The 14,340-nt window shown below is 35.5% G+C and overlaps 1 protein-coding gene and 1 pseudogene across 1 annotated transcript; both read left to right on the forward strand.

Annotated features, from left to right (window-relative positions):
• Positions 1-5,127, forward strand: LOC132562612 (uncharacterized; annotated as a pseudogene).
• Positions 5,128-6,761: 1,634 nt separating this feature from the next.
• LOC132562618 (myeloid differentiation primary response protein MyD88-like) lies at positions 6,762-13,475 on the forward strand. The gene is made up of 6 exons (XM_060227368.1): positions 6,762-7,268; positions 8,109-8,183; positions 8,810-8,866; positions 9,444-9,636; positions 10,256-10,347; positions 11,430-13,475. Exons 1-6 carry the CDS (start codon positions 6,896-6,898, stop codon positions 12,029-12,031), a joined length of 1,392 nt encoding a protein of 463 aa, XP_060083351.1. The 5' UTR covers positions 6,762-6,895; the 3' UTR covers positions 12,032-13,475.
• The last annotated feature ends 865 nt before the right edge of the window (positions 13,476-14,340 follow it).

Below are 14,340 nucleotides of genomic sequence, written 5' to 3' on the forward strand. Positions count from 1 at the left end.
ATGGTTTTACGATGTGCATGGGGGAACCTGCACTGCCGATGAGAGATACCCACAGCGACTGAATGGTGCAAGGTTGATACTATTTCCAAAGCCGAAGACTAACCTGGAAAAATGTCTACGATGGATAAAAACATGTGGACGACCGCAATGATAAGGTCAGCGAAAACGTTAAAGAATGTCTACGGGATAATTATCTTCACCAACATACAAGAGATTTTACAAGAGTCAGAAGAGGTAACGATCCAAGCATATTGGGCTTAATCATAACAAATGAAGAGGAAATGGTTAAGGAAATCCATTATAAAAGCCCAATTGGAAGTAGTGACCACTTGGTTTTAATCTTCAAATTTCACTGTAGTAAAACTGGAGAGTTGGATGTTGTATACATGGATTTCATGAAGGCGTTTGACAAAGTGCCACACCAACGTCTACTAAAAAAATTGTCAGGTTATGGTATAAGTCCTCAAATTGTTAACTGGATACAAGACTTTTTAAGTAATAGATGTCAACGAGTGATTGTCAATGGCGAATCATCTAAAACATACCCAGTACTAAGTGGTATCCCACAAGGAAGCGTTTTGGGCCCCATATTATTTGTTGCATATATCAACGATCTACCTGAAATACCCGAATCTCAATCGCCACTCTTTGCTGATGATACCAAATTATATAGACAAATAAATAACATGCATGATATCAAAATACTCCAGAAGGATTTAGATAATCTTCAAAATTGGTCCAACAAATGGCTATTGAAATTCCACCCTAACAAATGTAAAGTTCTTTCAATTAAGGCAACCCAAAAACGAAATTATTATATGGAAGGATCTGGAGGTCATTTATATATAAGAATCCAGCTGGAGCACGTTAACAAAGAAAAGGACATCGGTGTCACTATAGATGAGGATTTAAGCTTCAGAACACACATACAGTCAATGGTCAACAAAACAAACAGCATAGTAGGACAGCTTTTCAATGAGTCTCTTGTGAGGCACTTTATGAAGGCCTTCATGAAGTCCATGTAAACTGTATTAATCATTCCCCCTCAATAACACTTAGAAGATCTTTTTCTTACCTAGATGAATCAATGTTTAAAATGCTATTTACATCTCTAGTGCGACCCCACCTGGAGTACGCCGCCAGTGTATGGAGCCCGTCAAAATTAAGGGACATAGAACTTATTGAAAACGTACAGAGAAGGGCTACGAAGCTGCTTCCTGGATTTAAAAACCTCTCATACCCGGAACGACTGGCAAAACTAAGTCTTCCAACGCTTCAACACCGAAGGACCAGAGGAGATATGATAAACGCTTTTAAGATTGTAAACAATATATACGATAGTAGGGTAACTATGAACTTTTTTGAAATGGACAGTACAAGTAGAACTAGAGGTCATAACAAGAAAATATTCCAAAAAACGATGCCGTCTTGATATTAAAAAGCACTTTTTCAGTTACCGAGTGGTGGATTTGTGGAATAGTTTACCACAATCAGTAATAAATGTGGACTCTGTAATAAAATTTGAAATAATGTTAGATGAACATTGGAAAAATAACCGTTTTGATACATCATGTACATCAATTAACTCAGATATAAGCCAGTACACGGGAATTACTATGTAATTACTATACAATATGTAATATTTGATATGGACATAGAGGCTTTAAGCCTGCGTCCATTATTTATGCTAATGAATTGCTAATAAATGACCAGCTCAATGTCGACAGAATCAACAAACACAAAGCCGTGTGCTCTACGGTATGTTATCGTTTAATTTTGTACACGGTTTTCCTTACGAATATTAACTTAAAGTTACTTGAAACACAAGGCCCAGTTCAGTTTACATGTTCTGATAATACAAAACTCGGAAGCTCGAATAATTTTGAAGTATAACACCCCTCCTTACTTCGTCTGTTCAATGTTGATGATTATGGTGAGCCCGGAGCCAAGCAGGCCTAGCACACGTTCTTAAAAGACACGGACCTACTGCATGTGCTTGTCGTGGCATACATGCATCATCACGTTACATTTTTTTTTTAATTCACGGATGGATACCATCAGCTGATTATCATTATAACAATATTTGAAGTAAACGTGGTTTAATCTGCATGGCTAGACAAAAATATGTGTAATTTTGTTTTGTTCCAAAATGCAACTTTCTTTAATTTCTATCTCAATATTCTAAGCATGGCAGTTTGAATGATTTAAATATTAGTTGGTATTCAAATTGATGAGAAGTCGTTTCATATCATCTCAGAATATCTGAACAGCACTACACATTTCTGTAAATCTTAAACATGAAGGTTATAACACATTACATAGTAAATCTCAAATTATTCATTTTATTTGTACACAAACTCATGAAGTATTTTTTTTCAAATCAGGGATCATTAAATTATATACCCCAGCTATTGTAGGGTACAGGTGCCTTGACACAAAACAGAACTGCAATGAGCTGGCAGCCTGACACTATAAAGATAATGTATCTTGCTAGATTCAGACTGTCATGCTGACATTAAACCATAAAAAATTAATCAATTTAATTACAGCTGTATTTTTTTTATTTTCCTCTCAGCATTTTGAAGGAGGTAATGGACCAACTGCTTTATTCCCTGATCCATTACCAGCTGATGTCTCAAAAAGTACCCCAGCAAGGCCATTACCAAAAAGAAGATTGCTTACCTTTGACACAGAGTCATCAGATAATAAAATGAGGAAGAAATTTCCACTAAATGAAAACAGAGATGTGAGTAAAACAGATCTTTATTACTGGATAATACATGTTGGACACAAAAAAGTCATTTTTTAACAATTAAATATGTATACATATAAAAGGCAAGAGTGTTGTAAAATACAAGTTGAAAACATCTTCAGATGTTAGTTACAAGTCTTTAATATTGTTTACAGAAATACTTAACTACTGTCTTTTTTTATATTATTCGCTGAACACATGTATATATTGGATTGTATTGTATGAGATCAGTGTCATAACAAAATCAATGACTATATATACCTTCAAGACAGCATAAGACAATTTCTTCCTCCTTTTTTTTTACAGCACAAATTGTGAATTTGAAGCAGATGATAACTCAGAGGGAACAGTCCTTTCAACAACTGAATCAGCAACACAGACAGATGAGAGATGTAAGTAATATATTTAATAAACATCAAAATAGATACTAATACACATTTTTCAAGAATGAGGAGCATTGTCCTTATAAAATAATGCCAGCTTGTACAACATGTCTCTCATATATGGAATATCAGGCAAGATTCTTTGTACAAACAATTCACAATGCGTATAGACAATGAACTCACTAAAGTCACATCCTGTGATCATCAACTGTCCTTGAACTTGGGCATAATATTCATGACTTTGCTTTAGGTTAATTTTCCCATTATTTTTTTCCAAGCAAAATCCGTTGATTTTGTCACACGCTTCTGAAATTGTCATGTTTCTTGCTGAAAATGGACATTTTATTTCTGCTACTCCACACTGACCATCACAGCACAACTTTCCATTAGGGGAAGCACCAAGAAATGAAAGTTCTTCATTGATGACTAGTCCGCATTCATGAAAATGTGATGAAGGAAATTGTTTCAAATATTTTCTTTTCCCGCTAACCTCTGTTTTTCTCCCGTATTCTAATGGTGCCGCATTAACATATTTGGTACCAAAGATCGAGTCCACAAATGACTGATTCGGTTTAGCTTTCCTCTTCAGTATTTTGCCAAAGTTTGAAGATGTTATCCTTGATTTTCTTGCCTCAATCCAGAGTTTTGAATTTGACTGCGCTCTGGTTTCCCTTTCAATTTCTATGATGTAATCTTGGTTAACACTGTGGTCTTGATTTAGTTCTTGTGACACAGGTATCTCCACATCCATCAGGTGATACTTGTACTTGTGGTTTCTTTAAGTTTCTTGTCTGTATTGTCTGTAAATTGTAAATACATATAATTTATTTTGATTATAAAATGATACATAAGTATTATACATGAACTTGTAAATTACATGTACATACCACTAATTCTGAATGAAATGCATGTTATCATGTTGATCAAATGCATTTATTGTGGTTATTATTTTTTCAGGGATCTCGCCTTTAGATCTACTTTCTGTCACAACAGAGCTTCATGAACTTCGGGCAGTAGTAAAAAGCCAAGAAAAAAATATTGAGGAGTTGCAACAACTTAACAAGAAAACAAAGGAACAGGGTTTTGGGGTAAAACAAGTACTGGAGAAGGAAGACAACCTCAAAATTGTTTTCAAATACTATACAGGAATAGTGCATGTACGGTTTTTAGCACTGCTCAGCTTCGTTGTTCCCCCAGGATACAAGATACCTTATCAAAATTGGATGCCGACGCTTTGTTTTTAAGTTTGTGTCGTTTGCGTCACAATTTCGGTCTGAAAGATATTGCAATGAGGTTTGGACTCAGTGTACAATCTGCTGGTGTTGTGTTTAATACATGGATAGCTCATATGTATTTTAAGTTGGGACAGTTGTCAATATGGCCTCATGGAGACACAATCATCGAAAACAGGCCCAAGGAATTCAGGAAAGACTATCCTACAACCCTGATGATTATTGATGGGACAGAACTAAGAACCCAAACTCCTTCTGCCCTTGGACTTCAAAGTCAAATGTACAGTGACTATAAATCTTGCAACACCTTAAAAGGATTAATTGGATGTGACCCAAATGGTAATGTAATGTTTGTGTCAGAGTTACATTCAGGTGCCATTTCTGACAAGGCTATTGCAGAAGAAAGTGGATTTTATGAAGTCTTAAAGGACATGAAAAAACATGGCTACATGGAAGATGATGACTCTATCATGGCAGACAAGGGATTCACTATTGATAATAACTAAAAAAACTGGGACTGAGGTTAAATATTCCACCTTTTGCCAAGACTGGTACACAAATGAGTCCTACAGAAATCAGTGAAACCCAAAAAATTGCTAAACACAGGGTGCATATTGAGAGACTCATAGCAAAAGTAAAAACTTTCAAAATGGTTTCACACAGAGTGCCGACAAGTCTATTTCCAAAAATTAATGAAATTTGGTCTGTATGTTATCTTCTGACTGTTTTCCAGGATGTTTTTGTCAAAGACAAACAATGAAAGTACTAACATTTTTCCCATACATATTGCCAAAACTACAAGAGTTTTGTTATTATTACATATGCCATCCTGGTAATATAAAGAAAACTATATTACACTTGTGAATAACAATAAACTTACCTGGTATGAGAGAATGGATCCCAAAGGAAGTTGTCCAAATACTGCTGTAGTTGCTTTTGGAGCAGAATTCAGCATAAGATGCTGGAGTGGTGTTTCTTTTAATGCTGCCAGTTTTGATTCATCTGAAGTAGTGACTTCTGGTAATCTGGAGAAAACAATAAGTGCTAAGTATTTTCTGATATACATGTTGTGCTGTTGTCATTTACATGTTGATAAACAGATTTATGGCAAATTAAAAAGCTATTTTTATGCAATTTATGTATTTTCTTTAAATATGAATACATGTACTAAGCATAATGTCATCAGGGTGTAATAATATCTGACATTAAGAGTACATTTGTTTGCATTACTTTAATGATACCAACGTGAGACAAACCAGAACTTAATCTCTTCCTGAAATATGCAAAGAAATATAGGTAGTCTTCCAAGATTTTCTGATTGCCTGGTTCATCACCCAATAAACAGACAAGGTCAAGATGATCATTATTGTTAGGCAGAGTCTGAGCTATATAGTCCTTTATTTATGTTGTAATACCTATAGTTTTCATCAACTCCACATGTCAGGGGTTTTCTTTTCCTCACTTCCTTAGGTCTGGCTACTAAAATGTGATTCAGAGGAACAGGCTCTATTTTTGTTCCCCGAGGAACATGCCATTGCTGAGGCACACTGGTGCAGCTCTGCTGGTCCAGAACACATGAGAAATTGTGCAGTTTAAATCCTTGAAGACATTTTAGAAGACCAACTAAGTGAGAACACTGGCCATTTAATCTGAAAATTGGAGAGAAATAAATCAGTATGTAAATAACTTACTATGACAACTGAAAAGTTAATTCAACTGGGAAAAATCGAAAAATAGATCTTTTAAAAAAAGAAATCTGGATTAAGAGAACAAAATATAGCAACAATCTTCCTCACAATCGATGGCGTTTACATGTGGCTGTTGATTCGATATTCTAGGACTTTCCAGCTATCGACAACTGGCGGGCAAACTCATATCACTGGGTTTTAAGAGATGCATGTTTATCTATCGTCGTAATTTTTTTTACTGGTCTCCGTTGAAATCTTTCTATTGTTCACATTTTACCACTGGCCTGGTTAAAAAAGTTGATCCCGACAAATCCCAGCCCTGCATCTCTCCCCTCCCCGACCCCCCGAAATATTATTGGAAATTGAATTTAGGAACGATAACTCTAGATTTCCATGAGATATATATGTTAAATCTGGAGAAAATGGGAAATAGCGGATGAATTGTTCTTTACTTGTCTGCAAAGCAGACTACCGTGGAACATCGCAAAACATTTAATGAAGCCACGACCTGTAGGACATTGGTCAAGCTGCTAAGTTTATCATCATCATCATCAATCTGGCGTGATGGGGAGTTGAGAAGGGAATTCCCCTATTGCTTCACAGTCCACAAAACTCTTGTTATCAACGCACATATCGATGGACTACACCAGTGTCTTCAGTGTGAGGCGCTTCCAAAAAATCTCAACCCGGAAATTAGTGTACAAACCGTGTCACAACAAACAAGACTGTGAGTGTTTACATTTAACAGCTGCTGAGGCATTAGCCATTGTTACCGAGAATGTAGACGCTTTTTTTCCAGAAACCTTGCTTCAGTGATTGACTTTTCTTCATATTTATACAATGAATTCCCAAATGCCGGAGGTTGTCGACGGGAACGGAGAAAGTTTGGGTCTTCCTGATCACTTCCTCAATATTCCCTTGACAGCACTTCGCTATTCCGTTAGGAGAGTTGTCGCTCTCCACCTCAACAATCCCTCAGACGTTGTGGACGAAGAGACAGGATACGTCAATGACTACAATGGTTTGGCCGAGTTTGTCGGATTTACTTACTTGGAAATAAAACATTTCGGAAGACAAAAAAGCCCGACTAAGGAATTATTGGAAGAATGGGAAACAAGGGACGATCTAGCGCCGTCAACCATCGGCAAACTTTGGGAGGGACTGTATATTCTCAACAGATTCGATATCATGAAGGATTGTCAATTGGCTATAGGTAAACGAAACCTATTAGTATATATTATAGAATTATCTATATGTCTCTCGGTTAAAAAAAAACAAAAACAAAAAAACTTGAGAGGTCTCCAACAATTTTAAGACTGATATAAAGCATCCTTTCAGTATTTATATTTTGTACAAGTAATTTGTGAAATTTGATTTGTTTTAAAATAATAAAAACCTACAGATGGGTATGTTTTCTCCCCCATTTTTCACATAAATATAGACATTCAATTGTCTCTCTGTAGTTGTTGGAGCGTGAAGCTTTCTTTAGACTTAGGATCTATATTTGAAGACATCCACAATACACACACATCCCGGTTAAAGTCCTAACAGGTATCAAATCTGGGTTTTCGGTGTCAGTCCTTGGCTCCACCATCTGGGTCCAAACAGCATACTCTGCTACCTGAGTGACAGAAATTATGTTTATTTGTACATACCAAAGTGGCAAGTATAGATCAGCCAGACACCAGGCTGACAGTATATGATTGGTTCTGACAAATGATTATCAAACAATCTTGTTGTACTTTTATTAATGTATTATTTAACCCCATTCATGAAAGGTCGTATTGTATTTGTTGTTGATATGAATGTAGTTTGTGTTACACATACAAGTATTTCTAAGGATGATTTCAACAAAACATTGACATGGCATTTAGCTCCTGGTCAGCATGGTGCCAAAATCTAATTCTGTGAATACCGTCATATTATCATTAATGTCATGATAGATTGTAACTTAAGATCTAGAAAATTCTTGGTATGATATGTGGTAAAATATTGGAGGCTATTTATGTTGCACAGAAAAACAATAAACAACCTTTTTTTTGCCTAATTTCAGTGAAAGATGTTGAGTCATACCTGAAAAACAAAGAAAGAGAGAAGGACCTGATACAACCTCTCCAGAGCAATGATGGTACGAAGCACTGCAACACTGCAGTTTGACAGGGTTTATTTTTTGGTAGATTTATAATTCAACTCCGCTTGATAATTAACAGTTATATTTGATGTTTGTTCTAGTTGTTTGTGGTGTAAACCAAATGTGAGTATAAAACACCACAACAATAATTTGAAGAAACAAAAAATCCTAATCACAGGGAGAGGATACTAGAGATTAAAATTTTACTCTCTTAAAAATTTTGTTTCTTTTCATACAGTAAAATTAGAGAACAACATGTGTTGTGAAAATAACATTTTAAAGACTGATAGTGACCTTAAAATGAAATATGGGATATGATTAAAAATTCTGTAATTATTGACAAATGCATTTAAAAATTGAAAAACTTCGAAATAAGTAGGATAAAAACCTACATCAAATGGAAAGAATGCAGCTACTGTGTGCTGCCATTCCATTTTTTTCTTTCTTAAAAAATAAATTTATTTTTCCCTCATAAAGGAATTTATTGTTAAATGTGGATTATATTTATAGAATTATAAAGGAACTAACTGTACAGTCTAAATACTATATCATTATAGTTGATTATTTTACAAAGGGAGACAAATCATAAACCATTGCTCAATTTTGTTTGAAATCTTTTTCAGTATCACAAAGTTCAGACCATCAAGTAGAAGAAATAAAAATATTATGTAAACAGGATGGTAAGTACTTTTAGAAGTTCTGGAGAAGATGGTGTGTGAATCTTTAGAGCTAGAGAAGATGGTGTGTGATTGTGTGTAGGTCTAGAGGGATGGTAAGTGATGTGTGTAGATCTAGAAGGATGGTGAGTGATTGGGTGTAGATCTTGGCTTGTAATAAATAAAAATATGAATATGATAAATACAAGCATTGAGCTGCATTGAGTTGACATTCATATGCATTATGAACAAAAACAGTATAAAGAGAAATTCACCAGGAAGTACTGACATGCTTCTTTTCGGTTGGAATTCATATTGCCCATGAATGCCATCCAGAAACATTTCAGTACTTGAATTGATTTAAGAGGTAGATATCATTCATTTCTGTATAAAGATTGAATCTATAGCTGTAAAAATAGAAATACGACATTGTAACCCATGGTTGTTTTTTTCTCCTGAGCTGTTGTGTTTGTTCTACCCACAAACCTGACTATTTTTAAAGATGTTTATAGATAGGTCTGTTTATGAATACATTAGTTATTTTTCTGTTGTGTTACAATGCTAAAAATGTAGCTTGTGTATGGTAATGCTAATTTTGTAGTTGAAAACAACACTCCCCAGTTCTTCGATGCCTTTGTATCGTACAACCATGACGGAAAGGATCTCAGTTTTGTGAAGAATATGATACAGATCCTGGAAGGTGAACCCCACAAGCTGAAACTCTTCATTCCAGGCAGAGACGACCTGCCAGGGGCAGCGAGATATGTGATAGAGGCAAAGCTCATTGAGTCACGGTAAATTTGTAGGGATCAATTGTAGACTGTTGTAGTCCCAAGGCTTATCATTGAGTAAGGGTTTGACATAACTGATAAATTACTTTATAAATGTAAATTATAGGGCCCAGAGGCATTGAACCATTGTTATTGGGCACAATATACATTTATATTATAGTTGATTTTGGCACAACATGAAAATAATTTCCGGTGTGATCCCGAAATGTCAACTGATTTTGAGTATCGATATTAAAGGAATCGGGAATCCCGAGTGAGGACAACCAGATTTCTGTACCATAAATCAGTACTAAATCATCATGTTTACACTGGTATAAACCCATATTAAGTAAAACAGGGGTAACCCAACTGTGTTTGATATTTGTGATTACACTGCAACAAATACTGCTAACCATCTCTACTACGCTACACCAATAAATCTTAATTTGCAACAGTGTAATCTCAATATGTAACCAACAGCAATTTCAAAAAACACTGTAGGGTTATCCCCTAAATAGATGTAGTGAAATGCTATGGACAAATGAGTTTAATGTTTGCTGGTACTTGCCTAATAATCAGTGTTTTGTCAGTATTTTATCAGAACTTGTTCCTGTAAGAATGACTTTGTTTGATATTCTTACAGGTGTCGCAGGATGGTCATTATTCTCTCCAATGATTATCTACAGAGCAGTGCTTGTGACTTCCAGTCTAAATTTGCTCATGCCCTGTCCCCAGGTAAGTATCAACTGCAATAATATGTCTAGTACTTGGTATTATGGGATGTCTGTAACTTATAAACTTATCAATGAATTCTAGATAGGTTCGTATCTAGTAGTGCAAGCTTTGTATCTAGTTGTATTTTATACAGTAGTGAGGGTACTGTTTCAGTGAGAGGTCTGTGTCTAGTTGTATCTTATACAGTAGTGAGGGTACTGTTTCAGTGAGAGGTATGTATCTAGTTGTATCTTATACAGTAGTGAGGGTACTGTTTCAGTGAGAACTCTGTATCTAGTAGTATCTTATACAGTAGTGAGGGTACTGTTTCAGTGAGAACTCTGTATCTAGTATCTTATACAGTAGTGAGGGTACTGTTTCAGTGAGAGGTCTGTATCTAGTTGTATCTTATACAGTAGTGAGGGTACTGTTTCAGTGAGAGGTATGTATCTAGTATCTTATACAGTAGTGAGGGTACTGTTTCAGTGAGAGGTATGTATCTAGTATCTTATACAGTAGTAAGGGTATTGTTTCAGTGAGAGGTATGTATCTAGTATCTTATACAGTAGTGAGGGTACTGTTTCAGTGAGAACTCTGTATCTACTATCTTATACAGTAGTGAGGGTACTGTTTCAGTGAGAGGTGTGTATCTAGTTGTATCTTATACAGTAGTGAGGGTACTGTTTCAGTGAGAGGTATGTATCTAGTTGTATCTTATACAGTAGTGAGGGTACTGTTTCAGTGAGAGGTCTGTATCTAGTATCTTATACAGTAGTGAGGGTACTGTTTCAGTGAGAGGTATGTATCTAGTTGTATCTTATACAGTAGTGAGGGTACTGTTTCAGTGAGAGGGGGCATCAAGGCTCCTCAGTGATATATTAGCTTGTTACTTTAAAATCTTTCAAAATGTAACTTTTCTGTGTTATTTTATAAAGGGTGTCATAGATTTCTTTTTCATTTTACTGTAAAAGAGATTTTTGAAGCTTGTCTCAGTTTTAATGGTTGCTTACCAAGACTTGAAAAAAATAAAAGCTACTACTCGTTTGAGATCCTATATGTATCTGATGATATAATCAAGAGTTTTGTTTCATTGTTATTTGAAGGTGCTCGTAGCAAGAAACTTATTCCTGTCATCATAGAACCGATGGTACAGATCCCACAGATTCTTCGTCATGTGACATTGTGTGACTACACCAAAGTCGACTTGCAGGAGTGGTTTTGGAGTCGTCTGTCTTCTGCCATCAAACAGCCACTTGACCCAGTCACTAGTGGTTGGGGTCAAGGATCTCTGACATCATCAGGATCAATGTCTTCGTTAGCATCGTCGCCAGATAGTGGCATTGAGCACTCGATGTCATCTAGTTCTGAGATTAAAATGGAGATATCTTGCAACACCTATGATGATGTAAAGTCAGACTGGGTTGACCTAAGTAATGATTTCTCTCTAGATGAATCACAGATGTCACCCCCATCAGGAGTCTCTTCATCTGCACCAACCCCTTCCTTCATTCCATCTGCTAAACAGGATGAAAAGGCTGAAACCTGCTACAAATCGCAATCATCGGCATCCAGTTCTTTGGGATCTTCTGTTCGAGTGAAGAAGCCAGACCTGAAAAGAAGAATATTTGAACAAATTGGGAAATTTACAAGTGCAACGTTTAGAGGATCAAGTAGCTCATCTGTCAAAGACCACTCTTCCCAATAACATAAAACAATGGTGTAAAACAGCCTTATTCTCCGAGTGTTTGCTGATAAATTACATTTGTCTCAGGTGACCTATTGTGATCTCCTTTTGTCTGCCGTTGTGCATTGTAAACAATTTACGTTTTTGACTCAGTGTCATGGCGGTAAGCCAGCAGCATAAAGGGATGAAAGGCTACCAAGTTTATTCAAATGAATGACCTTGACCTATTTTCAAAGTCACAGGGTTCAAATATGCTAACAACAGACAGTGTCATCAGCTCTGTTAAATAGAAAGTTGAGCCTTTCAACTTTGAAACAATTAAAACTTTGTAAGCATATATATATCAGTTCTGTTCTGTCTGCCCCAATGATGGGACTGATGGACAGGTTCTAAAACTGTCTAAAGACCTGAAGACCTCAGGTGACCATTAAGGCCCATGGGCCTGTTGTTAATAAGAAAACTCTCTGTGATGACACAAGGAACAAATGGCTTAGATTTACAGAAATGGTAAAAAATAATGGCTGCCTTAATTTTTTCACAAATTTGTAATTTTAGAATGTTATTTGTGATAAAGTCAATTATATGTTTGTTACAATTGATGCCTTGTTAGATGTCAACATGGTTTATAAAGAGTCTGAATAGACTGTTTCGTGTATGGACTTGTGATGGAGATTACTGTCCTTGTGATACACACGACTCTGTTGTATATTTATCTCTAGCCCGATAAGATGACATTGTTTAGTCTATGATTGATAAGCTGATAGCCATGCAGTATATTTTCTACAGTAAACCAGACTTATACCTATTGGCTGATATTGGTTGGTTGCCTTATATGGTATTTAGATTATGGCCAGTTCTTGGATCTAATTCACGACGCAAATGGAAGGCATTTATTTTATAAACACTTCATGTGTATTATCACTATTTAATTTTAGTAATACATGTTGGTTGATCATCTTTTCTTTAATAGGTATTTTTTTTCATATCACACACCATTCATTTCATCACATAATCACAGAATACTTAATGGTGTATGAGAATCCATTTTCTTTATTGTATCGGTAACTCTCCTGGACAAGGTCTATTCAATGTGATGATATTATCATGTTTATATGTATATTATAATAGTAACATGAGTATTACATACCAGTGTCACGATTGACAACAGCAATATTTAAAACTGATAACAACTTTACTTATATAGATGAATCATGACCAGGTCTTATCACATTTTGATCTGAAACACTGATGCTCATAAAATCCACTGTCAACATCTTGATTTGAATCGGAAATATGGTGAAGGGTTCTGTCTGCACCCCTAGGTGTAGCCTCAATAGATATTTAATAACTAACTTGATAGAGATGTCTGTGTTTTATAGAGAGGTCTGTGTCACATAAATGCTTGTTCTTTACAGATGTCTTTGTTTTATAGAGAGGTCTGTGTCAAATAAATGCTTGCTCTTTACAGATGTCTGTGTTTTATAGAGAGGTCTGTGTTACATAAATGCTTGCTCTTTACCGATGTCGATGTTTTATAGAAAGGTCCGTGTTACATAAATGCTTGCTCTTTACATATGTCTATGTGTTTATTAAGATGTCTGTATGTTTATACAGATGCCAGTGTATTTATACAGATGTCTGTATGTTTATACAGATGTCTGTGTATTATACAGATGTCTGTGTTTTATACAGATATCTTTGTTTATACAGATATCTGTGTTTATACAGATGTCTGTGTTTTATACAGATGTCTGTGTATTATACAGATGTCTGTGTTTTTATACAGATGTCTGTGTTTTATATAGATATCTGTGTTTATACAGATGTCTTTGTGTTTATTAAGATGTCTGTGTGTTTTATACAGATGTCTGTATGTTTATACAGATGTCTGTGTTTTATACAAATGTCTGTGTATTATACAGATATCTGCATGTTTATACAGAAATCTGCATGTTTGTACAGATGTTTGTGTTTCATATAGATATCTGTGTTTATACAGATGTCTTTGTGTTTATACAGATGTCTGCATGTTTATACAGAAATCTGCACGTTTGTACAGATGTTTGTGTTTTATACAGATGTTGTCTGTGTTAGGTAGATGCTTGTCTTATTTACAGGTTGGTTATACAAAGATGTCTGTGTTAAGTAGATGCTTGTCTTATTTACAGGTTGGTAATACAAAGATGTCTGTGTTAGGTAGATGCTTGTCTTATTTACAGGTTGGTTATACAAAGATGTCTGTGTTAAGTAGATGCTTGTCTTATTTACAGGTTGGTTATACAAAGATGTCTGTGTTAAGAAGATGCTTGTCTTATTTACAGGTTGGTTAT

Source organism: Ylistrum balloti, unplaced genomic scaffold, assembly GCF_031769215.1.
Source record: "Ylistrum balloti isolate Yb309-2 unplaced genomic scaffold, AGI_CSIRO_Ybal_v1 Utg371464, whole genome shotgun sequence".
NCBI classification, from domain to species: domain Eukaryota; kingdom Metazoa; phylum Mollusca; class Bivalvia; order Pectinida; family Pectinidae; genus Ylistrum; species Ylistrum balloti.